The 23,471-nt window shown below is 47.7% G+C and overlaps 3 protein-coding genes across 4 annotated transcripts; 2 read left to right on the top strand and 1 right to left on the bottom strand.

Moving 5' to 3' along the window:
- The first annotated feature begins 1,710 nt into the window (after nucleotides 1-1,710).
- LOC123170857 (uncharacterized) lies at nucleotides 1,711-4,045 on the top strand. Its single transcript, XM_044588587.1, has 3 exons — nucleotides 1,711-1,744; nucleotides 1,878-2,085; nucleotides 3,354-4,045. The coding sequence occupies exons 1-3, from the start codon at nucleotides 1,711-1,713 to the stop codon at nucleotides 3,676-3,678; spliced, it is 567 nt and encodes a 188-aa protein (XP_044444522.1). The 3' UTR covers nucleotides 3,679-4,045.
- A 3,776-nt stretch (nucleotides 4,046-7,821) lies between these two features.
- LOC123169452 (uncharacterized) lies at nucleotides 7,822-9,471 on the top strand. Its single transcript, XM_044587333.1, has 2 exons — nucleotides 7,822-8,711; nucleotides 9,264-9,471. Exons 1-2 carry the CDS (start codon nucleotides 7,927-7,929, stop codon nucleotides 9,346-9,348), a joined length of 870 nt encoding a protein of 289 aa, XP_044443268.1. The 5' UTR covers nucleotides 7,822-7,926; the 3' UTR covers nucleotides 9,349-9,471.
- Nucleotides 9,472-12,266: 2,795 nt separating this feature from the next.
- On the bottom strand, nucleotides 12,267-15,018 carry LOC123170250 (uncharacterized). Of its 2 annotated transcripts, none has more exons than XM_044588079.1 (2): nucleotides 13,706-15,018; nucleotides 12,267-12,542 (listed from the first exon to the last, which is right to left on the bottom strand). In XM_044588079.1, the coding sequence occupies exon 1, from the start codon at nucleotides 14,827-14,829 to the stop codon at nucleotides 13,714-13,716; it is 1,116 nt and encodes a 371-aa protein (XP_044444014.1). In that variant the 5' UTR covers nucleotides 14,830-15,018; the 3' UTR covers nucleotides 12,267-12,542; nucleotides 13,706-13,713. The 2 variants fall into 2 exon arrangements, with proteins under 2 accessions (XP_044444014.1, XP_044444013.1); XM_044588078.1 differs by having other exon boundaries at nucleotides 13,702-15,016.
- Nucleotides 15,019-23,471: the final 8,453 nt, after the last annotated feature.

The raw sequence follows: 23,471 nt of genomic DNA, 5'->3' as shown, positions 1-23,471 counted from the left end.
TGTTCGTGGGGCTTCGCTGATCTGCCACTCTGGAGAATTGATTCGCACAATTGCCACTTAGGTCATTGAATCCTTGATTAGTATGCCATCAGCTCCTCTTTAATTCGTTTTAATTGTTTTTTTTCACATTAACTGGCTATGAAAAGACTAACTTACCCCTGTGCCTGTTACACGTATGTATCTGCCGTATAGGGCATGGAATCATCACTTGAACCGCAGTGCCCGCGCTGACTGCCGATAATATCGCGTGTGCCATACCACCGGTTACCTGGACGTCACGCTCCGGCGATTCTTTTCGGCGTCATGCGCCGCCGATCGTCTGGACGCCGCGTGCCGCCGGCTGGACGTCTTGTGCTGCCGATTGCCTGCACGAAGTGCGCCACCGATCGTTTGCTACCGCAGCGGCGGCTTGGAACCTGGTCTTTCCCAAGGGTAAGATGATTTTCCTTTCCCTTGCTACATGTTCCCAGCAGAGTGGCCAGGCGACCGGGACGGGCAGCGCAAGCGGATCGTGCGGGCAAACCGGGCGAGCGGCGACGACGGTCGAGCAGAGTGAGCAGCAAGCACCCGAGTGGTGCGGGCCACGACAGCGACCGTGATGCAGGCCGACGAACTGACGACCAGAAATTGTGCGCCTTGTTCTTCTCAGTTGAACGAGAATACAGATGCATAAACGGTACGGATATTTAGTAGGTGTACATAGCCTCAGGGGCAGTTTGGTCTTGTCCGGTGTGTATAAATGAGAAAAGGAAAAAGAAAATCAATAAAAAGAGGAAATGGCATGGTAATCAAGGGGTCAATGAGCTGAGTGGCAATTTTGCGAAGCCAACCTTGAAAGTGGCAATTTTGAGAAGCCACTTATTGGAAGTGGCAAATATCCAAATTTCTCCGCCCCGACTCCCCCGCTCGCCTGCGCCCTCCGCCGCTCCCCGCTCGTGATGGCCGCCGGTGACTCCGCCGTTCGCCCGCGGCCCTGCGCCCTCCGCCGCTCGTGACGGCCGCCGGTGCGACCTCCGCCGCTCGTCCGCCTGGCCTGCTCCGCTGCTCGCCCCGTCGCCCGTCCTCTGCTCCCCTGCTGCCCTGCTCCGCCGCTCGCGCAGCCCAGCTCACCGCCTCGCCCGCTCTGCTAGTTCCTGCTCTCCGCCACGCGCAGCCCAGCTCGCCGCCTCGCCCGCTCTGCCAGCTCCTGCTCTCTGCTGCCCAGGATTGGTAAGTGGCTGGCCATCAGATGCTATAACTTGTTTTCTGAATATTTTTGATCTGCTAGACTGCTATAATGTTGGGATTTGCTACCACAATACCGCTTATGGTCCATTGCTGCTGTCGAACATTTAATTTCACTTGATCAAGACACTGATGTTGGCTTTTCATTTGTCTAAGGTGTTGGCTCTTCTTCCACCGTTGATTAAGTTATGGAAGACACTGATGAAGCAAGCCATTGATTTGGTATTCTTTTTACTGCACGTATTGTTCGTAGTTTTTGTCATCTTTTTTATCAATTTTGTTGTGTCTCTAAGCATTGAGTTTAAATTCTAAATTTTTGGTGCAATTGAGTCATATTTGAGGTAGCTATAGCTAGCTTGATGGATGTTAAGTTTTTCTCTCGCGCCGAAAAAAATTTTTGGGCCCGGGGCTTGCTTCAATCCTGGATCCGCCGCTGTGTGCTGCTGCTGTGTTCAAAAAAGAAAAATGGGGGTTGACGCCCGACCTATGGAATGGGTCGATGGGACTACGAGCCTAATTGGTTTGCAGCCAAAAATTGGCAAGCCAACTATTGGCGCTTACCAAAAATTGACGGGCGATTGGTTCGGCTCGAACCGTGGGCGCGCCAACACGCGGGCTAGCCAAATATTGGTGGCCTCACGCACCGCTTCCAGAACCAACTCCTGCCCCCACCGCTCTCCCCTCACGGTTCGCCCCACCAGATCTAACCCTGTCCTCCTCCTTCGCCCTAACCCCATCCCCTAGCGCCTCCTTCTACCACCCCTGCCCCTGCGCCGCCGGTGACCAGAAAAGCTCAAGGACCTCCAGCGGGAAGTCCTCGGCCAGCTGCCAAGCAGGGCCAGATCCACCGGAGCAGTCAAGGTTAGTTCGTGCCCAAATGTCATGGGACTTCTCTTCTTTCCCCGTGTACTGTACCCAATCACCGCTCTCTCATCTGACTCCACAAGCGGATGTACGTGCTTATTGTTTCTAGATGCGAGTGCGTACGTGCTTATTGTTTGCTAATATTTTCTCTGTCTTGTACTCGGAACGAGATTCAGGCACGAATCAGATTATTAAAGTACCTTACATCTGCATAAATTTGAAGCTAAATATGTTGCTTAAAGATCACGGTTGCGTTCAAATTTATGCACGAATCAGATATACGCTAGCGATACGGCTGTGACACGGTGAGCGCAGAACGTATCGAAGCCGTATCGCTAGCGTATCGCCAGCGTATCTGATTTTTTTTCTTTTTTGTTAAATAAGAAAAGGGGATACTTGTGGGATACGCGTATCGAAGCAGTATCGGGCGTATCGGAGTATCGGAGACGTTCTGAACGGCGATACGGCAACTTCTGAAGTATCGGTGCTTCGTAGGCGCAGAACGCAGCCTGAGCGAGCCCAATAGCCCATGAGGCCACGACCACGACCTATTCCTCTGCCTCTCTCGCGTCCTCTCTTCTCTGGTCGACTACACTGAGACCTAGGGTTCGAGGGCGACCCAGGGCCGCCGCCGCCGCTGCCTCCTCCTCCGCCTAGAGCGGCTCACCGCCGGCGCTGCCTCCTCCTCCTCCGCCAAGAGCGGCTCACCGCCGGCGCCCCCACCCCCTGGAATCGCCTCTTTGCCTGCGTCTTCTTCTCTTCTCCACTGCCGTGCAACTCGAAAGGTAAAGAACAATTACCTCGAGCCCCTAGTGATGTACTGATGTGTGCTTGATCTTGATGTATGCTTGGCTGCTTGCTGGCTTTCATTAGGTAGTAGTATTACTATATTAATTTGGATCTGATGTATGCTTGGCTGCTTGATTTTGATGTGTGCTTCATGTTTGGTTGCTTGCTGGCTTACGTGTATGCTTGCTGTGGTGCTACTTGTTGATGTTTGTGGGATTAAATTATTACTTGCTGATGATGTTGCTGCTGTCTATAGAAGTAGAACATGTAATTTTATTAATTATCTATATATATACTTGCCGTATCGCATATTGCTGTTTCTAGAAATTGCCGTATCACGTATCGCCGTACTCGTATCGCCGTATCGGTATCGCCGTATCGGTGCAACGTAGTTCTGCGCTCGCCGTGTCCCAGCCGTATCGCTAGCGTATCGCCAGCGTATCTGATTTTTTTTCTTTTTTTTTAAATAAGAAAAGGGGATACGCGTATCGAAGCAGTATCGGTGTCCGGATATCTCGGTGTCCGACCTGGATCGCCACATGTTCGGATATCTCGGTGTCCGACCTGGATCGCCACATGTACACCGCCGGCTGCCCAGACCCGGACATCGTGATCCGGACCTCGGGCGAGACCCGGCTGAGCAACTTCCTCCTGTGGCAGACGACGTTTAGCCATCTGCAGAACCCAGACCCCCTCTGGCCTGAGTTCTCCTGGAGGCACCTCGTCTGGGCGATACTGCAGTACCAGAGAGCCTACCCGTACATTGAGCAGAACAAAGATCTGGCTAAGAAGCAGCTGTGAGTGAGGGATCTCATCTCCTTCGGAAGGAGATATATGCAGATGTTAATCAAGAAGATACAATAATAACAGAACAGGCCTGGCATTGAAGCGTCAGTCTGTGAATAAGGGATCTGATCTCCTTTGGGAGGGGATAAGCAGATGCCATGAAAAAGATAGTACAGCAACCTGTTGAAAGTTGGCCTAATATTTTTCGTGTATGAGAAGAGTGTAATTATGGAAACCATGTGTATTATGATGTACTAGTACAATTCTTCGTTTTTGCTGTTGTGTTAAACGTCAGCAATATCTTGCCACCTAGGCTGAACACGGGAGCCAAGTCGAGAAAATTGTAAAGCTTTTAATGGTACCTGCCATGGTGCCAAGCTTATGATTGTTGCTCCGGTTTGAATGGCACTGATGTTGGGGAAGAGGTTGTTGTTCTCATGACCACAAATGGGCAAGGGGGAGCCGATTGCCATCATTTCGCCACGCCGGAGTAAAAACGCCATTGCAGCCACCCCCCCCCCCCCCTCCTCTGCCACCGCCGCTCCACCTTGGCAACCCTGGATGGCCGTCGGAGCCCCGGCCGCCCCGCCGATGCTCGATCCCGAGCCACCCGAGCCATGACCGGCCCACCAGTGCTCGATCCCTAGATACCGGATCCCCGGCCTCCTCACCAGTGCTCGATCCCTAGATGCCGGATCCCCGGCCTCCCCGCCAGTGCTCGATCCCGAGCCACCGGAGCCTCGGCCGCCCCGCCAGCCTCGATCCCTGGTCTCCCAGCCGGTGCTTGATCCTGAGCCACTGAAGCCTTGGTCGCCCTGCCAGTGCCCGATCTCGAACCGTCGGAGCTCCGGCCGTGCTTGATCCCAACGGCACCCTTCAGCAATGGCGGAGACAAGGGACCAGCAGGGGCCCTGCCCCCCCCCCCCCCCCCCCCCCCCCTAACATCTGAAATTTGCTGCTAAATTGTTGATGAACAATGTAGAATGAGTGATCATTTTCTGCTTAAAACCTATTGTCCTATTGTTTGGCCCTCCCCAACCTATTTTGACACCACTTGGCCCCCTCGTCCAAGTTTCCTGGCTCCGCCACTGCCCTTTAGTGCTCCTCCCCAACACGAATAAAACCACTGATCCAGCACCGGCGGACGTGTGAGCAGACGACGAGAAGCAAGCCGGGCTGGACGACGAACGTGCGAGCGGATGACGAACAAGCAGCGTTCAGTTTTGGGTTCGGTACTAGTACCAGCCGCTTCGATTAGGTTCGGTTTCGGATGCTCCATTTTAATTTAGTTTAGCCACTCCAATTTTGTTCGATTTTGTACGTTTCGACAGTAAATTCAGTTTCGATAGTTAAGTTCATAGACAAGAATAGGTTCAGCTTTGGAGCCTTGACGTATTTTTACGTTTTTGGTGATGTAAAAAAGCATTTTTTAATAATGTATATTTTACTCCAACAATAGTTTGGTAATATAAAATACATCATCTATTGGAGATGGTCTTAGCCTTTTTTTAAGGTCGAGCCTTGTTTAGCTTTTTTTTAGTCTAAACACACTTTATTTAATTATCATAATCCAAATACATTGGAATACAATTAAAGTCCGAAGGTTCGAGGAGCCACAAATGACGTCCTAAAAAAAGTCCTAAAACGTGCTTAGCGAGGCTATGTGCCTTAATATTAGTCTCAGGTCCCTCGAAAATGAAAGTACGAGACATGAATTGGGCTGAAGTTGATTTGATCTCCTTAACGATGCTGCCATACACAATTGATCTTGATCTTTTTAAAGCGTTGGTTAGTTTTACTTGGGCCACGTCAACCAAAGAGAAGAAAGCTGGGGAGGCCTGAGCACCACATAAGAGCAACTCTAGCAGACCCCGCATCCGTCCCCGACCCGCAAAATAACCGTCAAAATGTGGATACGGGCCGGAAAACCTGCCCGACCAGACCCTGCATCCCGCTCCGGCCCGCAAAAAAATTTGAGGGGCGCGTCAAATTCTCGACCCCAACCCGGGAAAACGCGGGTTTCCCCCTCGCGGCTGCGGTGCCCTGCATCAGAGAGAAGCAGTTGGCGGGAGGGACATTTCGGCCCCGCGCTCTTTTCCCCCTCCTTCCGCCGCCGCCCGCCCTTGCTTCCGCCCGCCGCCGGCGATTCCGGCCATATATGCGGGCGGAATCGCGCTGCGGGGCCGCCCCACACCCTCCCGCACCGAGCCGCTGCATTGCCCCTCCGGATCCGGCGAGAAGAGCCGCCCCCCGTCGTCGCCGCCGCCGGGGATCGACCACCGTCGAGCGCGCCCCCTCGTCGCCGCCCGGGATCACCCGCCATCGGTTAGTCCTTTTTTGTGATTTTTGCGAGCTGTGTAGTTGATTGACGAGCCGGTGTGCGTGTAGATGGAGTTGAGCCCGTGCGAGAAGTTCTTGCTCTCCGATTCGTCCGATTCGGGCGACTCGGATGTTGAGACCATGCTTGTGACATTTCGGCAGCAAACATTAGTCATGGCGCGCACCGAAAGAGGAGGCGAGGATCGACTGTCGGGCGTCTGTGCATTCCTCAGAATCGCCATCTTGGGAACGAGATGTTGATGCAAGACTATTTCACGGAGAATCCTACATATCCTCCGCACCTCTTCCGGAGAAGGTACCGAATGCGCCGATCCCTCTTTGTGAAACTTGTTCAAGCTTGCGAGGCAAATTGCCAGTATTTTACTCAAAGAAGGAATGTCGCGGGCTTAAAGGGATTTAGTGCATATCAAAAAATCTCCGCAGCTATGCGGGTGATTGCATATGGCGTTCCGGCTGACTATGCCGATGAGTATCTTCGCATTGGTGAAGATAGCACAATTGAGTCTATGCATAGATTTGCGAAAGTGATCGTCCGTGTCTTTGGTCCTGAGTATCTTCAGGCACCCAATGAAGATGACACAAAGAAATTGATGGCATCTAATGAGAGGAGAGGTTGGCCTGGCATGCTAGGTAGCATTGATGTATGCATTGGAATTGGAAAAATTGCCCCAAGCCTTGGCAAGGAATGTATTGTGGCAAGTCTCGTGATGCAACAATTGTGCTAGAGGCCGTAGCATCCGAGGATTTATGGATTTGGCATTGCTTTTTTGGTATGCCGGGCACTCTCAATGATATCAATGTGTTGCAACGGTCTCATTTGTTTGCTAGGCTTGCTAGTGGTGATGCTCCTGCTTGCAACTACACTATCAATGGGCATGAATACACAAAGGGGTACTATCTCGCAGATGTATATACCCTCCTTGGTGCACATTTGTCAAGAGCATCAAAGAACCCAAAACAAAAAAACAATGTGAATTTGCAAGGGTGCAAGAGGCGGCTCGAAAAGACATTGAAAGAGCATTCGGTGTTTTGCAATCTAGGTTTGCCATTGTCCGTGGTCCTGCTCGTTTTTGGGATAAGAAAACTTTGAAGAACATCATGACATGTTGTGTTATTCTGCACAATATGATTTTTGAAGATGAGAGAGGAATGAACTTAGAATTCTTTTACGACAATATGGGTAGCCGTGTCAAACCAGCTAGACCGAAACCACATTAGAGCTTTTCTTCAGACATACAAGGAGATTGAAAATGCAGGCACACACTTTCAACTTCAGAAAGATCTCATTGAGCACCATTGGCAAAGGGCTGGACAATGACTAATTTTTGTATTCATTTGTATTTGTATTCATGACAAGTTTTGTATTGCATTATTTAAGTTTGCTACGGTGATTTGAATAATTATTTGTAATGCGAATGATTATTGTATTATGTTTGATTTGAATAATTCAGTTTGTTTTCGATTGTTGAATTATGTTGGATTTGATATTTGCGGGCTGATGATATGCGGGATGCAGCAACACAAAGAGCAGACCCAGCAAAGCCGACCCGTAAAAAGGCATATTCCGCGAATATACTTTTTTACAAATCCGTTTGGGGGGTCTGCATCTGTGCCAGCCCGAGCCAGCCCGCAAAAATGATTTTGCACGAACTGTAAACGCGTTTTGCGGGCGGGCGGGATGCGGGGTCTGCTAGAGTTGCTCTAAAGGAGGCCTGAACCAAAGAGAGGCGGCCGTGCGACGAGGTGGGCTGGACGGGCTCCGTTTGCCTGGTCAAGAGATGTCAGGCCGCGCGTTCGTCTTGCTCGTGCATTCCTGCCTTTGCCCTAGCTGGCCCGCCGCTCCAAGTTCCATCCATGCATCCAGCACGCCGTCACTTGTATTAGATCCCACGCGCACAACTCCTAGAAATCATCGGTCACGCCATGGCCATCGCGGAGACCTCGCCCCTCCACCGGGTAATCGACGCCCGCCGGTGGGACGCGGAGCGCCTCCTCGGCCGCCTCATAGTCGTCGTCCACGCCGCCTTCCTCGACGCCGGCTTCGCGCCCCACGCCCACGGCGTCCCGAAGCACCGGCGGGTCCCGAGGCGGGTGGGCGCCACGGCCTCGACCCTGCCTCTCGTCTACGCCGCGCCGCGCCTGCCAGACGCCGCCGTCGCGCTGAGGATGCGGACGCACGGGATGCGGATCGTGTTCTACGTGTGCGTGCCCAGGCTCGCACTGCCAGACCCAGGACCAGGAGTGCACTGGGCGTGCGTGGACGCGCTCGCCGCGGCGCCGCTAATGTCCGGCGGCCTGGACGGCACGGCGCGCGCCCTGGCGGGCGTCGGCGCCTGCGGGCTGCCCGCGCTCTGGAGGGAGCTCGCGGAGAAGCTGTGCCGGGGCGCCCTCGTCGACCTTTGCCGTGAGAACGACGTGGTGCTGTGCCGTGAGAACGCGTTCGTGTCGCTCCCCGGCGACGTCACGCTGGCAGTCCTGGCGAGGCTCGCCGACGTCTTGGACCTCTTGGGGGTGGCGAGCACTTGCACGGAGCTGAGGTGCCTCGTGGCCGACCACGACAGCGAGCTCTGGAAGCACAGGTACAAGGCCTTGTGCTCGCTGACATGCTGCGACGACTCGCCTGAGACGAGCTGGATGAAGGGGTGGTGCGAAGAGAAGCAGATTTTTCTAAACGAAGATGGTGTCACCTCCTTCGTAATAGACTTCTGGTAAAAGCGTGATTCGTTCTATTAATAACTGAATTTGAAATGATATACTTAAGGCATTCTTAAGTTTTTTATTTTTATATTCCAATGAAAACTTTAGTTCTTATAAAGGATTAAATCCTTTTCCTCTCAATAGCATATTGAGGAAGAATATACATTCTGGTGATTTGTATCCAAAGACTAATTTAAATTGCATCTAAAATAAAAATAGGATTATGAGTACAGAGTAAAGTTTGACGCAGCTAGAAAGCGTGAAGCGGCGGCATATGGCTATTGCGACAAACCTCGCTCTGGCCTTGTGCTTAAGTATTCATTACAATAATACATTATTATGCTAATTGCTACTACAATTTTATTTTCTTGACCGTTTTCAAGAGGACTTACAAAACTGACAATCGTCAGCTTAACCATCTCTCAAGCTTTGGGTCTCCATATTATGTATGCCTGGTATTTTTTGTAAACTGTTGTTCTGCGGCATGCGATTTCTAGATCTCATTTCAAGGGGCGAGTGGATATTGTGGTGTTTAAAGTCTGATTGGTTATTTTGCTTTACAGTTGGTTTAGTGCTGAGCTGCTGAGCATTGGAAACAAGCCACAGTGCTTACTCCGGGAAATTGTACTCAAGCACATAACGGGTTGAAGATTAGGACCCCTTTGAATTTGAACAAGACCATGCTCATTCTTTTTCAGAAAATGGGTGGTTTGGTTGTTGATACATTAATCAGATAAATTAGGTCGTAAGATCGAATCAATAATTTCATTATATCCATTTCTTGTACATTCTATTTTATATGGTATTTCATACCTTCTATTTTATATGATATTTCATAAAGAATAAACCATAGGGTTAGAGTCTAGAATATAAGTAATAAAGTGAATAAAAAGAGGAAGGGGGCAATCCAAATGTTGCTAATATATTACGACCATCTGATTAATATTGAAATTCATGGACATTTTTGAATTCGTGAATATTTTTTGAATTCCTAAACTTTTTAAAAAGCATGAACATTTTTTAAATTCGCGAACAGTATTTCAAATTCATAAACATTTTTTGAAATCGCAAATATTTTTTAAATTTGAGAACATTTTTTGAATTCAAGAACCTGTAAAATTCATTTTTAATTTTGAAATCCCGAAACATTTCTTAATGAAGCAAAAAATAATAACAGGAAAGAAAAAAAATAGGGGCGCCCGCCCCGCACATGGGCCGGCCCAAAGCGCACATGGGAGGAGCAGGGGGTGCCCGTGCCTGTGGAGCTCGCCACCACCACACACAAAAAAAAAGAAAAATGGTTGCGCGTTGGAGGTCCAGCCACCGCCAAGTCGGTGGGTGCTACGTGCTCTAACGAGGTTGCACATAAAGTGCTCGTCAAAATGCCTTAAAGTGAAGAGGACTATTTGAGAGGTGTGGTTGTTTGGCAGAAAATATGGGAGGTCAAAAGAGTATTTGACAAAAACCATCACATTAGGGGTTGCCGTCCCACAGAACTACCACATTCAAAAAAGTGACTGATAACTACCAAAACTTTCTAATTTTATGACTAAAAACTACCACTTCTGAAAAATGGCCAGTTTAGACGATCTAAACACGTTTATGACATGCGGGACCCACCTGTCAGGGCTGACGTGGCGGCAAAGTCAATTCCGTTTATTTTGATCGTTGAGCTGACCATTATGACAGCTGGGGCCCACACGTCATTCTTCTTCTTCCTCTCTCTATCTCTCTTCCCTGAACTCTCTATCCCGAGCCACCATGGCCATGCCACTCTCACCAGCGTCGCCGCCGCCAAGCCTACATCGAGCCACCACGGCCATGCCTGCCACCGCCACGCCCAAACTCAGTCGTCCCCTTCCCCAACTCCTACGCTCGCCCAGGTTAGCTCTGATGCGCAGTTGGTCGACCACGGCAATATGGGCGACATCGGCGAGAATTTCGCCGTGCTGCTGCTGCTGCCTAGGCCTCGGTACCGTGGCTGCCGGAGTAGAGCAGCCGTCGCAAGGAGCAGCGGCAAGCAACAATGGCAAAGAGCAGCAGCCGCAAGCAGCAGCATCGGGAAAAGAGCAGCAGCGGCGGTGGCAAGCAGCGGGAAGGAGCAGCAGTGGCAAGCAGTAGCGGAAGGAGCTAGATGGGCATGGCGTCGCCCGCCGTGGTTGCGGCAACCCTCCAGCCCTACCGTGTCGCGTGCAACACCTCCAGAACGGGGCTATGCGGCACTTGGAGCTCGGCCGCTCTGCACACAGGAGCTGGCACGCCCTCGAGCTCGCCAGACCAATGCCAGCCGGCTCCAGCGACGAGCTCGTCGGCAGGGACCTGATTGCTTTTTCTAAAAAACTAAAAATGGCCTGATTGCTTTTTTATAAAACTTGCAAGGATTTGATTGTTTTTTTTAAAGTTATAGGGACCTGTTTGTTTTTATTTTTTTGAAGGGACCGACATGTGGGCCCCACCTGTCATAACGGTCAGCTTAACGGTAAAAAAACGGAGTTGACTTTGCTGCCACGTCAGCCCTGACAGGTGGGTCTCGCATGTCATAAATGTGTTTAAATCGTCCAAACTAGCCATTTTTCAAAGTGATAGTCTTTAGTCACAAAATTAGAAATTTTTGGTAGTTATCAATCACTTTTTTAAATGTGGTAGTTCTGTGAGACGGCAACCCTTAATGTGGTAGTTTTTTGTCAAATACTCAGGTCAAAACTCAAAACAGACACGCGTGGTCTGGGCAGGTCCGCAGAAGTTTGAGAGGCCAGGTCACCTTAATCCTAGAATCAGAACAACTACTCAAAAGGCCACTACAGCAAAAACTACAAGAACCACAAGACAAACTATATCGACAGAAACCTGAATATGCTACACATTTGCTACGTATCTACTGGCATTCGATAGTTCGCTGGAAGGGATTCGCATCAATGGCTGCAGCGCCCAAGGCGATGACAATGTCGGTGAGATCCGTGACAGCAACCCAACAAAGGAACGCGCTGACAAGACAAATCACAAACCACGAACTAGGAACATCGAAACATATGCACACATGAATCAAATGTGCATGCCAACAAGGAGATGAACAACACATAGAGTTCGCAAAAAGGTCTAGTGTGCAGCATTGGAAGCCATGGCAGTGGTCAGTGGAGACGACATAGTCGTCCACTGAAGATAAAGTAGTCATAGCAGTTAGTCAGAAGCTCGGGCATTCAACCCTTGTATGTCCAGCTCTCAACTAGTTCAAAATCAAAATCAATTCACACACACCACCATGCGTGTGTCATGAGCGAGTGTGCACGTTCTACTCTCTTTCCTCGTGCTGTAAAGGAGAGTAAAGTAGCTCTCCCTTCACTGGCAATGTGGGATTAAACTATGTACACATCATGGATAACTTCTAGATTTCTTATAACAATTACCACGGGACATGCGGTCGAAAGCCATAATGCATTCCTAGCAATTCTACAGGTTTATGTCATATTAGCATTTCTATAAAAAACAGTAGACTAGTATAAAAAATGTAGAGCTCTACTCCCCAACTGAATTATGATGCCATGCTGGTCTAATTAACATGAAACACAAGCACAAAACCAAAATTAAATTAAACCATCTTAGTTGAAGTTTCATTTAACTAACATCAAACAGGTCTCATGACCGGAAAGGGACTAAATTCAGATTACATTGAAGCTATTTCCACAAAATAGACCATATATGGCTTGCAAAATAGCTACACGCTTCCATTCCCATGTCAATCGGAAAAGATGTACTCCGTACCAAACAACTGCTGCAATTCCCTTTCAAAAGGATGAGTGGATGACACCTCACGCTCCAAATTAAGTTACTTCTACCAACTTGACCTGAAATTCAAAGCTCTTGATTTATTACCTTCAGAGCACATATGGTGATTCTTTTATGGCTATGCATGAAAATGTAGAAACTAATATGCATTGATGACCTTAAAGTCACTTGATAGAGAAACACATCATTTTTCTTCACTACTACATACACAGAAATTGGGAAGCATGCTTGACGATTTGATCATGATTCATGCATTCCAAAGTAATCTAATACCTGAGCATTCTACAAAATTGTTCGGTAAAGAACAATGATGTAACTTAAGTGTGCCATTTTTACTAAGATAACTGAAGAAATATAGTGAAGCATACACAAGGGTGCAAATTATCCAATTCCAAGCCTTGATGTATCCTTAAAGAATTCAGCTGCTAACTACAGACTATAAGTGAAGTCTCAAATGACAAAAGAAATAGCAACAAGAAAAAAAAATCAGCTATCTGAAATGATGGTGCCATTTCAAGACGTAATCACTTAACTCTCATGATATGTTTGTAACATCTGAGAAAAGCAAATCATGTAGTACTAATAAACAACTGAGTAGTCCCTTCTTAAACTTTTGATCAGTATATCAGTAGCCTAATAATTAAATCAACAGCTTCTGAAAACAAATCAACTTCTACGTCTACATGGTGGTGATTTCCAAACAAAAATCTGGAAAATAGGGGCACATTCATTGAAGTGAACAAGTCATAAATAAAGCAACAGATTTTAGAATATTGTGAGTTCTAGGAAAATAATCTAGGAAACTGGTAGGCACCAAGGAAGCTGGAGTGCCTAGTAACAAAACATGCATTGTACAACTATTTATAATACTAACAAATTCATGAAACTCTATGCAATTTTCAGAACAGATAAACTCTGCAATTTTCAGAACAGAGAAACTCTATGCAATTTTCAGAACAGAGAACATCATTATCCGAGTGGCTTGGTGAGCAATTTGCACAGGTAGTTAAATATCTAGATCGACCAAAGTAGAAACTAGATAAGTAAATCTAACAAATACATCCTTTGTTCCTAAATATAAGACGTTTTGGCAGTTCAATTTAAACCGCCAAAACATCTTATATTTAAAAACAGGGGTAGTAGTAGATTACATGCTAAATGCAATCAGGCATCCTGAAGTAGAAACAAGAGAAATAAATCTAACAAATAGGAGATTACCTACTCCATGCATCAAGCATCTTGAAGCTTCTTGTCATCATCTGCGGCAGGCAGAGGTGCCATCCGCAAAAAGAACGGAAAAGCAGGGCCTCTGTAAGGCCTATCCTCATTGTTGAGCCCATTGTTCAGAAAAATTTCCAGCTTGACGGTGTTGAGGTTGAGCACAAGAAGATAGGAGTCGGTCTTCCTTATGGACCAGAACTCCATGTAAACATAGCCGGCCCTCATCGCCAGGATGCGCACCCTCTTCATCCACTGGTCACGACGAAGCTTCTTCAAGTAGGGAAAGTGATTCAGCAGCGAGACCTCCTTCTTGACCACCCATCCACCATTGGCGTCACTGACCCAGAGCAGCACGCGTTGCTCTTTGCTGGACACGATGCACAGCCCGCCGTGCTCCGGCATGTGCGCCACGCAGTACGATTCGCCGACCGGCACCGGCGCGGTCATGTACGACCACACCATGGTCTTCGTGTCAACCACCAATATCTCCTCCTTCGGTTCACAATAACAATCCTTCTTGGTGTTGGACCGCCAGTAGGCAAACCGCCCGGCGGCAATGCCGTCGGTGTAGGGCCAGGCAAATCTGTAGCGCACCGAGCCGTTCTCCACCCAGCTGCGCGTGCGGGAGGAGAAGACGACCGAGGCATCGTCGCCCCAGGGGTCGGGCTGTATGGCGATGACCTGGAACGAGGCGTCGGCCTCGTCGGCGACGATGGCGTAGCGGAACGGGCGGAAGTCGTGGGGCGGCTTGAAGAAGACGGCGGTCCGGTCGAGAGGGTCGTACACGGCGAGGTCCGTGCTGTAGCGGCCGAGGGAGAAGAGGAGGAAGCCGCCGTCGCAGCCACGGAGGCGCCACTCGTCGTCGTCGTCGACGTCGGGGTGGTGCATGAAGTAGAAGTCGCCGTTCGCCGCGGCGGAGGCCAGCTCGGGGTTGTTGCGAGAGGGCGCCTTGATGAAGCAGGTATCATGGTAGTAAAGGGGAAACTTCTCGCGGCCACGGTCGGTGACGAGGACGCCGACGAGCGGGGGCCTGCGGAGGGAGCCGAAGCGGCGGAAGACGGCGGGGTCGGAGGCCACGCGGCCCCAGCGCTTGCAGACGCAGGCGGCGCTGGCGAGCGACGCCATGTCGGGGAGGCGGCGTAGTACCTTCCCCAGGAGTTCGGCGCCGAGTGCGGCCACAGGCGGGACCGTCGGCCTCTTGACGCTCCCTCCCTCGCTCTACTCCCATGGCTCCATTTCTTCCTCGAGAGATTGGAATTTGGAACTCCGCAACCGCTCTCTCTTGTGAGGAAGGGATTTCCTTTTCATTCGCCTTTTAGCGCCAAGATGTTTCGGATGAATCGCGCCAAGATCGTTTCGCCTTACCGCCAAAAAGTTAGCCGCGCGCGCCGTTTTTTCGCGCGAAAATCATTTCGCATTAGCGCGAAAACGGAGGGCACCCCGGCTAATCTTTTACACCTGTTAATGTTTTGAGAAAATAATATATGTTCAGTTAAGCAATTGATTTGTAGGCGATGTAAGCATTATTTGATAATTAACAAAGCTAGCCATGAAGGCCTTTCCGTAAAAAAAAGCAATTGATTTGCAGGGATTGGCATACAAACACAGAGCAAACTTAGGTTGAGTAGACTAACAGGCATTATATATGAAGCGGCGATCGATTCCAGCGAAGATTCAAAAGAATAAATTGCATGGTTTCAACTCACTTAAACTGAGCAGGGATTTTCTTTTTCGGAGAACCGGCAAGAGCACTGCCTTTCATATTAGACGAAGAAAATAATGTTTATGTACACAGATAACATGTCTTTCTGGTGGGAAACCTAACAAAAACCCCTAACCATCCCGCAAGTTAGCTCGAATCAACCAATACTGGCTGCCACCTGTGCCCGACCAAAAGGCAGGGTCCTCTGCTTGGTGTCATCAAAGGCGAGAGCAATGACCTCGAGGTGAGTGAGGCGAGTTTCATTGAAGATACGTCGGTTGCGCACCTTCCAGATGTTCCAGATGGTGTAGAGGAAGCGGTCGCTAAGCCTTCTTCTGTTGTCTTTGGACAAAGTGGCGGTGAGCAAGTCCCACCAGTCATCCCCATGGGAGGGGGCAGCGTGGGTGTGGCCCCAGGGGCCTCCCCAATCCAGGCCTGGACGTGGAACCAAACAAAAATGGTAAACGGGCAGTCCTGGCACAAGTGAATTGTCGTCTCCAAGGCTCGAGGGTCATGCGGCTCGCCGCGAACGGCCAGCATGTCCGCCGTGAGGATCTTTCCATGGAGCATGAGCCAGTTGAAGAACTTGCACTTGGATTCCACGTGTGACTGGAGAGAACCTGGGGAAGGTTCCATAGAATTCGGCCGAGTAGGCCGAAGCAGTGAAGTAGGTACCATTGGGGGTCCACCGCCAAGAGATGGAATCATCCTGGTCCAGGGTCAGCGCAACCTGGGAGATACCCTATGTGAGAGCAATGAACTCCTGTAGTTGGGGTGGGGACGTCAGGCGGGGGACCGAATGGATCCACTTCTCCTTCTGGGGCTCCTTCATCTCCATTCTCTACTTTCTGGTGGCGATCTTGTAGAGTCCAGGGGTGACCAATCTTAGGGGGCCTCTTCGGATTATATGCGCAAAGCGAACTTATATATGAGAGGCGATTGAAAAAGAGGATGATGTCACGTATATCATGCTCGCCAGTCGGCAATCCACCTCCGCCCGCACCTCCTTGGATGACACCAACACATATGAGGGAGACATGCACATGTGTGCCTCCCCCACGTTTGTGTAATTGGGCTCCTTGATGCACGATCGACTGTGGTGCACGATGGGACACTGGCGGATGGGCGACACGTGGGTGGCGCGGATATCCGCCGTGAGCCACCCGCTACAGAACCTCGATATCGCCCCTTCGCTCCGATTCTCGATGGCGAGTCCAACCTCTCCCACTTTTGGGCGGCAAACAAAGCGCCTAGATCTAGGGTTCCTCTCATTTTCTGGTGGGAAGGAAATGTTGGGGAACGTAGCATGCAATTTCAAAAAAAATCTACGCTCACGCAAGATCTATCTAGGAGATGTATAGCAACGAGAGGGGGAGAGTGTGTCCACGTACCCTCGTAGACCGAAAGCGGAAGCGTTAGGTTAACGTGGTTGATGTAGTCGAACGCCTTCACGATCCAACCGATCTAGTACCGAACGTACGACACCTCCGAGTTCAGCACACGTTCAGCTCGATGACGTCCCTCGAACTCTTGATCCAGCAGAGGGTCGAGGGAGAGTTCCGTCAGCACGATGGTGTGGTGACGGTGATGGTGATGTGATCCGCGCAGGGCTTCGCCTACGCACTACGACGCTATGACCTAAGGAGTAAACTGTGGAGGGGGCACCGCACATGGCTAAGAGAACAATTGATGTGCCTTTGGGGTGCCCCCCGCCCCCGTATATAAAGAAGGGGAGGAGGAGGTGGCCGGCCCTAGGGGGCGCGCCAAGTGGGGGGAGTCCCACTAGGACTCCTAGTCCTAGTCGGGTCCCCCTTCCTTCCAACGGAGAGGGGGAAAGGGGAAAGAGGGGGAGAGGGAGAAGGAAAGGGGGGCTGCGCCACCCACCCCTTGTCCAATTCGGACTTGCCATGGGGGGCACCTCTTGTGGCCTGCCTTCCTCTCTCCACTATGGCCCATGAGGCCCATTAAACTTTCCCGGGGGGTTCTGGTAACCTCCCGGTACTCCGAAAAATCCCCGAACCTCTTCGGAACCATTTCGGTGTCGGTACATAACCTTACAATATATCAATCTTTACCTCTCGACCATTTCGAGACTCCTCGTCATGTCCGTGATATCATCCGAGACTCCAAACAAACTTCGGTCACCAAAACACAAAACTCATAATACAAATCGTCATCGAACGTTAAGCGTGCGGACCCTACGGGTTCGAGAACTATGTAGACATGACCGAGACACATCTCCGGTCAATAACCAATATCGGAACCTGGATGCTCATATTGGTTCCTACATATTCTACGAAGATCTTTATCGGTCAAACCGCATGATAACAAACGTCATTCCCTTTGTCATCGGTATGTTACTTGCCCGAGATTCGATCGTCGGTATCCTCATACCTAGTTCAATCTCGTTACCGGAAAGTCTCTTTACTCGTTCCGTAATGCATCATCCCGCAACTAACTCATTAGTCACATTGCTTGCAAGGCTTATAGTGATGTGCATCACCAAGAGGGCCCAGAGTACCTCTCCGATACTCGGAGTGACAAATCCTAATCTCGATCTTTGCCAACCCAACAAACACCTTTGGAGACACCTGTAGAGCATCTTTATAATCACCCAGTTACATTGTGACATTTGATAGCACACAAGGTGTTCCTCCGGTATACGGGAGTTGCATAATCTCATAGTCAGAGGAATATGTATAAGTCATGAAGAAAGCAATAGCAATAAAACTTAACGATCATTATGCTAAGCTAAAGGATGGGTCTTGTCCATCACATCATTCTCTAATGATGTGACCCCGTTCATCAGATGACAACACATGTCTATGGTCAGGAAACTTAACCATCTTTGATTAATGAGCTAGTCAAGTAGAGGCATACTAGGGACACTCAGTATTGTCTATGTATTCACACATGTACTAAGTTTCCGGTTAATACAATTCTAGCATGAATAAAAAACATTTATCATGATATAAGGAAATAAATAATAACTGTATTCTTGCCTCTAGGGCATATTTTCTTCAGTCTCCCACTTGCACTAGAGTCAATAATCTAGATTACATAGTAATGATTCTAACACCCATGGAGTCTTGGTGTTGATCATGTTTTGCTTGTGGAAGAGGCTTAGTTAACGGGTCTGCAACATTCAGATCCGTATGTATTTTGCAAATCTCTATGTCTCCCTCCTTGACTTGATTGCGGATGGAATTGAAGCGTCTCTTGATGTGTTTGGTTCTCTTGTGAAATCTGGATTCCTTCGCCAAGGCAATTGTTCCAGTATTGTCACAAAAGATTTTCATTGGACCCGATGCACTAGGTATTACACCTAGATCGGATATGAACTCCTTCATCCAGACTCCTTCATTTGCTGCTTCCGAAGCGGCTATGTATTCCGCTTCACACGTAGATCCCGCCATGACGCTCTGCTTGGAACTGCACCAACTGACAGCTCCACCATTAAATATAAATACGTACCCGGTTTGCGACTTAGAGTCATCCGGATCAGTGCCAAAGCTTGTATCGACGTAACCATTTATGACAAGCTCTTTATCACCTCCATAAACGAGAAACATATCCTTAGTCCTTTCAGGTATTTCAGGATGTTCTTGACCGCTGTCCAGTGATCCACTCCTGGATTACTTTGGTTTCCCTTCTAAACTTATAGCAAGGCACACATCAGTTCTGGTACACAACATTGCATACATGATAGAACCTATGGTTGATGCATAGGGAATGACTTTCATTTTCTCTCTATCTTCTGAAGTGGTCGGGCATTGAGTCTGACTCAACTTCACACCTTGTAATACAGGCAAGAACCCTTTATTTGACTGATCCGTTTTGAACTTCTTCAAAACTTTATCAATGTATGTGCTTTGTGAAAGTCCAATTAAGCGTCTTGATCTATCTCTATAGATCTTGATGCCCAATATATAGGCAGCTTCACCGAGGTCTTTCATTGAAAAATTCTTATTCAAGTATCCTTTTATGCTATCCAGAAATTATGTATCATTTCTAATGAGCAATCTATCATCCACATATAATATTAGAAATGCTACAGAGCTCCCACTCACTTTCTTGTAAATACAGGCTTCTCCAAAAGTCTGTATAAAACCATATGCTTTGATCACACTATCAAAGCGTATATTCCAACTCCGAGATGCTTGCACCAGTCCAAAAATGGATCGCTGGAGCTTACACACTTTATTAGCACCTTTAGGATCGACAAAACCTTCTGGTTGCATCATATACAACTCTTCTTTCAGAAATCCATTAAGGAATGCAGTTTTTGACATCCATTTGCCAAATTTCATAATCATAAAATGCGGCAATTGCTACGGGTGAGAAGGTCTCATCGTAGTCAACTCCTTGAACTTGTCGAAAACCTTTCACAACAAGTCGAGCTTTGTAGACAGTAACATTACCGTCAGCGTCATTCTTCTTCTTGAAGATCCATTTATTCTCTATGGCTTGCCGATCATCGAGCAAGTCAACCATCCACACTTTGTTCTCATACATGGATCCCATCTCAGATTTCATGGCCTCAAGCCATTTTATGGAATCTGGGCTCATCATCGCTTCCTCATAGTTTGTAGGTTCGTCATGGTCTAGTAACATGACCTCCAGAACAGGACTACCGTACCACTCTGGTTGACCTACGAGGTTCGGTAGTAACTTGATCTGAAGTTTTATGATCATCATCATTAACTTCCTCACTAATTGATGTAGGCATCACTGGAACTGATTTCTGTGATGAACTACTTTCCAATTCGGGAGAAGGTACAATTACCTCATCAAGTTATACTTTCCTCCCACCCACTTCTTCCGAGAGAAACTCCTTCTCTAGAAAGCATCCATTCTTAGTAACAAATGTCTTGCCTTTGGATCTGTGATAGAAGGTGTACCCAATAGTTTTCTTTGGGTATCCTATGAAGACACATTTCTTCGATTTGGGTTCGAGCTTATCAGGTTGAAGCTTTTTCACATAAGCATCGCAGCCCCAAACTTTAAGAAACGACAGCTTAGGTTTCTTGCCAAACCATAGTTCATATGGTGTCGTCTCAACGGATTTAGATGGTGCCCTATTTAACATGAATGCAGCCGTCTCTAAAGCATAACCCCAAAACGGTAGCGGTAAATCGGTAAGAGGCATCATAAATCGCATCAGATCTAATAAAGTACGATTACGACGTTTGGACACACCATTACGTTGTGGTGTTCCAGGTGGCGTGAGTTGCGAAACTATTCCACATTGTTTCAAATGAAGACCAAACTCATAACTCAAATATTCACCTCCACGATCAGATCGTAGAAACTTTATTTTCTTGTTAAGATGATTTTCCACTTCACTCTGAAATTCTTTGAACTTTTCAAATATTTAAGACTTGTGTTTCACTAAGTAGATATACCCATATCTGCTCAAATCATCTGTGAAGGTCAAAAAATAACTATACCCGCCGCGAGCCTCAACACTCATTGGATCGCATACATCAGTATGCATTATTTCCAATAAGCCAGTTGCTCTCTCCATTGTTCCGGAGAACGGAGTCTTAGTCATCTTGCCCATGAGGCATGGTTCGCAAGGATCAAGTGATTCATAATCAAGTGATTCCAAAAGACCATCAGCATCGAGTTTCTTCATGCGCTTTATACCAATATGACCTAAACGACAGTGCCACAAATAAGTTGCACTATCGTTATTAACTTTGCATCTTTTGGCTTCAATATTATGAATATGTGTATCACTACGATCGAGATTCAACAAAAATAGACCATTCATCAAGGGTGCATGACTATAAAAGATATTACTCATATAAATAGAACAACCATTATTCTCTGATTTAAATGAATAACCGTCTCACATCAAACAAGATCCAGATACAATGTTCATGCTCAACGCTGGCACCAAATAACAATTATTTAGGTCTAAAACTAATCCCGAAGGTAGATGTAGAGGTAGCGTGCCGACGGCGATCACAGCGACCTTGGAACCATTTCCGACGCGCATCGTCACCTCATCCTTAGCCAATCTTCGTTTAATCCGTAGCTCCTATTTTGAGTTGCAAATATGAGCAACAGAACCAGTATCAAATACCCAAGCGCTACTACGAGCATTAGTAAGGTACACATCAATAACATGTATATCAAATATACCTTTCACTTTGCCATCCTTCTTATCTGCCAAATACTTGGGACAGTTCCGCTTCCAGTGACCAGTCCCTTTAAAGTAGAAGCACTTCGTTTCAGACTTAGGTCCAAACTTGGGCTTCTTCCCGGGAGTAGCAACTTGCTTGCTATTCTTCTTGAAGTTCCCCTTCTTCCCTTTGCCCTTTTTCTTGAAACTAGTGGTCTTGTTAACCATCAACACTTGATGCTCCTTCTTGATTTCTGCCTCCGCAGCCTTTAGCATCGCGAAGAGCTCGGGAATTGTCTTTTCTATCCCTTGCATATTATAGTTCATCACGAAGCCTTTATAGCTTGGTGGCAGTGATTGAAGAACTCTGTCAATGACACTACATCAGGAAGATTAACTCCTAGCTGAGTCAAGTGGTTATGATACCCCAGACATTCTGAGTATGTGTTCACTGACAGAACTGTTCTCCTCCATCTTGCAGCTATAGAACTTGTTGGAGACTTCATATCTCTCAACTCGGGCATTTGCTTGAAATATTAACTTGAACTCCTGGAACATCTCATATGCTCCATGACGTTCAAAACATCTTTGAAGTCCCGATTCTAAGCCATAAAGCATGGCACACTGAACTATCGAGTAGTCATTAGCTTTAGTCTGCCAGACGTTCATAGCGTCCGGAGTTGCTCCTGCAGCGGGCCTTGCACCTAGAGGTGCTTCCAGGACGTAATTCTTCTGTGCAACATTGAGGATAATCCTCAAGTTACGGACCCAGTCCGTGTAGTTGCTACCATCATCTTTCAACTTAGCTTTCTCTAGGAACGCATTAAAATTCAATGGAACGATAGCACGGGCCATTGATCTACAACAACATAGATATGCAAAAAACTATCACGTACTAAGTTCATGATAAATTAAAGTTCAATTAATCATATTACTTAAGAACTCCCACTTAGATAGACATCACGTGATCCATATCAACTAAAGCATGCCCGATCATCACGTGAGATGGAGTAGTTTTCAATGGTGAACATCTCTATGTTGATCATATCTACTATATGATTCACATTCGACCTTTCGGTCTCAGTGTTTCGAGGCCATATCTGCATATGCTAGGCTCATCAAGTTTAACCCGAGTACTCTGCATGTGCAAAACTGTCTTGCACCCGTTGTATGTGAACGTAGAGCTTATCACACCCGATCATCACGTGGTGTCTCGACACGACGAACTGTAGCAACGGTGCATACTCAGGGAGAACACTTACACCTTGAAATTTAGTGAGGGATCATCTTATAATGCTACCGCCGTACTAAGCAAAATAAGATGCGTAAAAGATAAACATCACATGCAATCAAAATATGTGACATGATATGGCCATCGTCATCTTGTGCCTTTGATCTCCATCTCCAAAGCACCGTTATGATCTCGATTGTCACCGGCTTGACACCTTGATCTCCATCGTAGCATCGTTGTCGTCTCGCCAACTATTGCTTCTATGATTATCGCTACCGCATAGTGATAAAGTAAAGAAATTACATGGCGATTGTATTTCATACAATAAAGAGACAACCATAAGGCTCCTGCCAGTTGCCGATAACTTTTACAAAACATGATCATCTCATACAATAACGTATATCACATCATGCCTTGACCACATCACATCACAACATGCCCTGCAAAAAGAAGTTAGACGTCCTCTACTTTGTTGTTGCAAGTTTTACATGGCTGCTACGGGCTTCTAGCAAGAACCGTTCTTACCCTATGCATCAAAACCACAACGATTTTTCATCAAGTGTGTTGTTTAATCTTCAACAAGGACCGGTCGTAGTCAAACTCGATTCAACTAAAGTTGGAGAAACACACACCCGCCAGCCACCTGTGTGCAAAGCACGTCGGTAGAACCGGTCTCATGAACGTGGTCATGTAATGTTGGTCCA

This window comes from Triticum aestivum, chromosome 7D (genome assembly GCF_018294505.1).
Source record: "Triticum aestivum cultivar Chinese Spring chromosome 7D, IWGSC CS RefSeq v2.1, whole genome shotgun sequence".
NCBI lineage: Eukaryota > Viridiplantae > Streptophyta > Magnoliopsida > Poales > Poaceae > Triticum > Triticum aestivum.
This window is presented reverse-complemented; position numbering and strand designations above follow the sequence as displayed.

Coding starts and splice junctions, on each gene's coding strand:
- LOC123169452 (XM_044587333.1), top strand. CDS start 7,927: ATGGCCATCGCGGAGACCTCGCCCCTCCACCGGGTAATCGACGCCCGC. Junction 8,712..9,263: donor TCCTTCGTAATAGACTTCTG/GTAAAAGCGTGA, acceptor TTTGCTTTACAG/TTGGTTTAGTGCTGAGCTGC.
- LOC123170250 (XM_044588079.1), bottom strand. CDS start 14,829: ATGGCGTCGCTCGCCAGCGCCGCCTGCGTCTGCAAGCGCTGGGGCCGC.
- LOC123170857 (XM_044588587.1), top strand. CDS start 1,711: ATGGAATGGGTCGATGGGACTACGAGCCTAATTG. Junction 1,745..1,877: donor TGGGACTACGAGCCTAATTG/GTTTGCAGCCAA, acceptor CACCGCTTCCAG/AACCAACTCCTGCCCCCACC. Junction 2,086..3,353: donor GATCCACCGGAGCAGTCAAG/GTTAGTTCGTGC, acceptor AAATAAGAAAAG/GGGATACGCGTATCGAAGCA.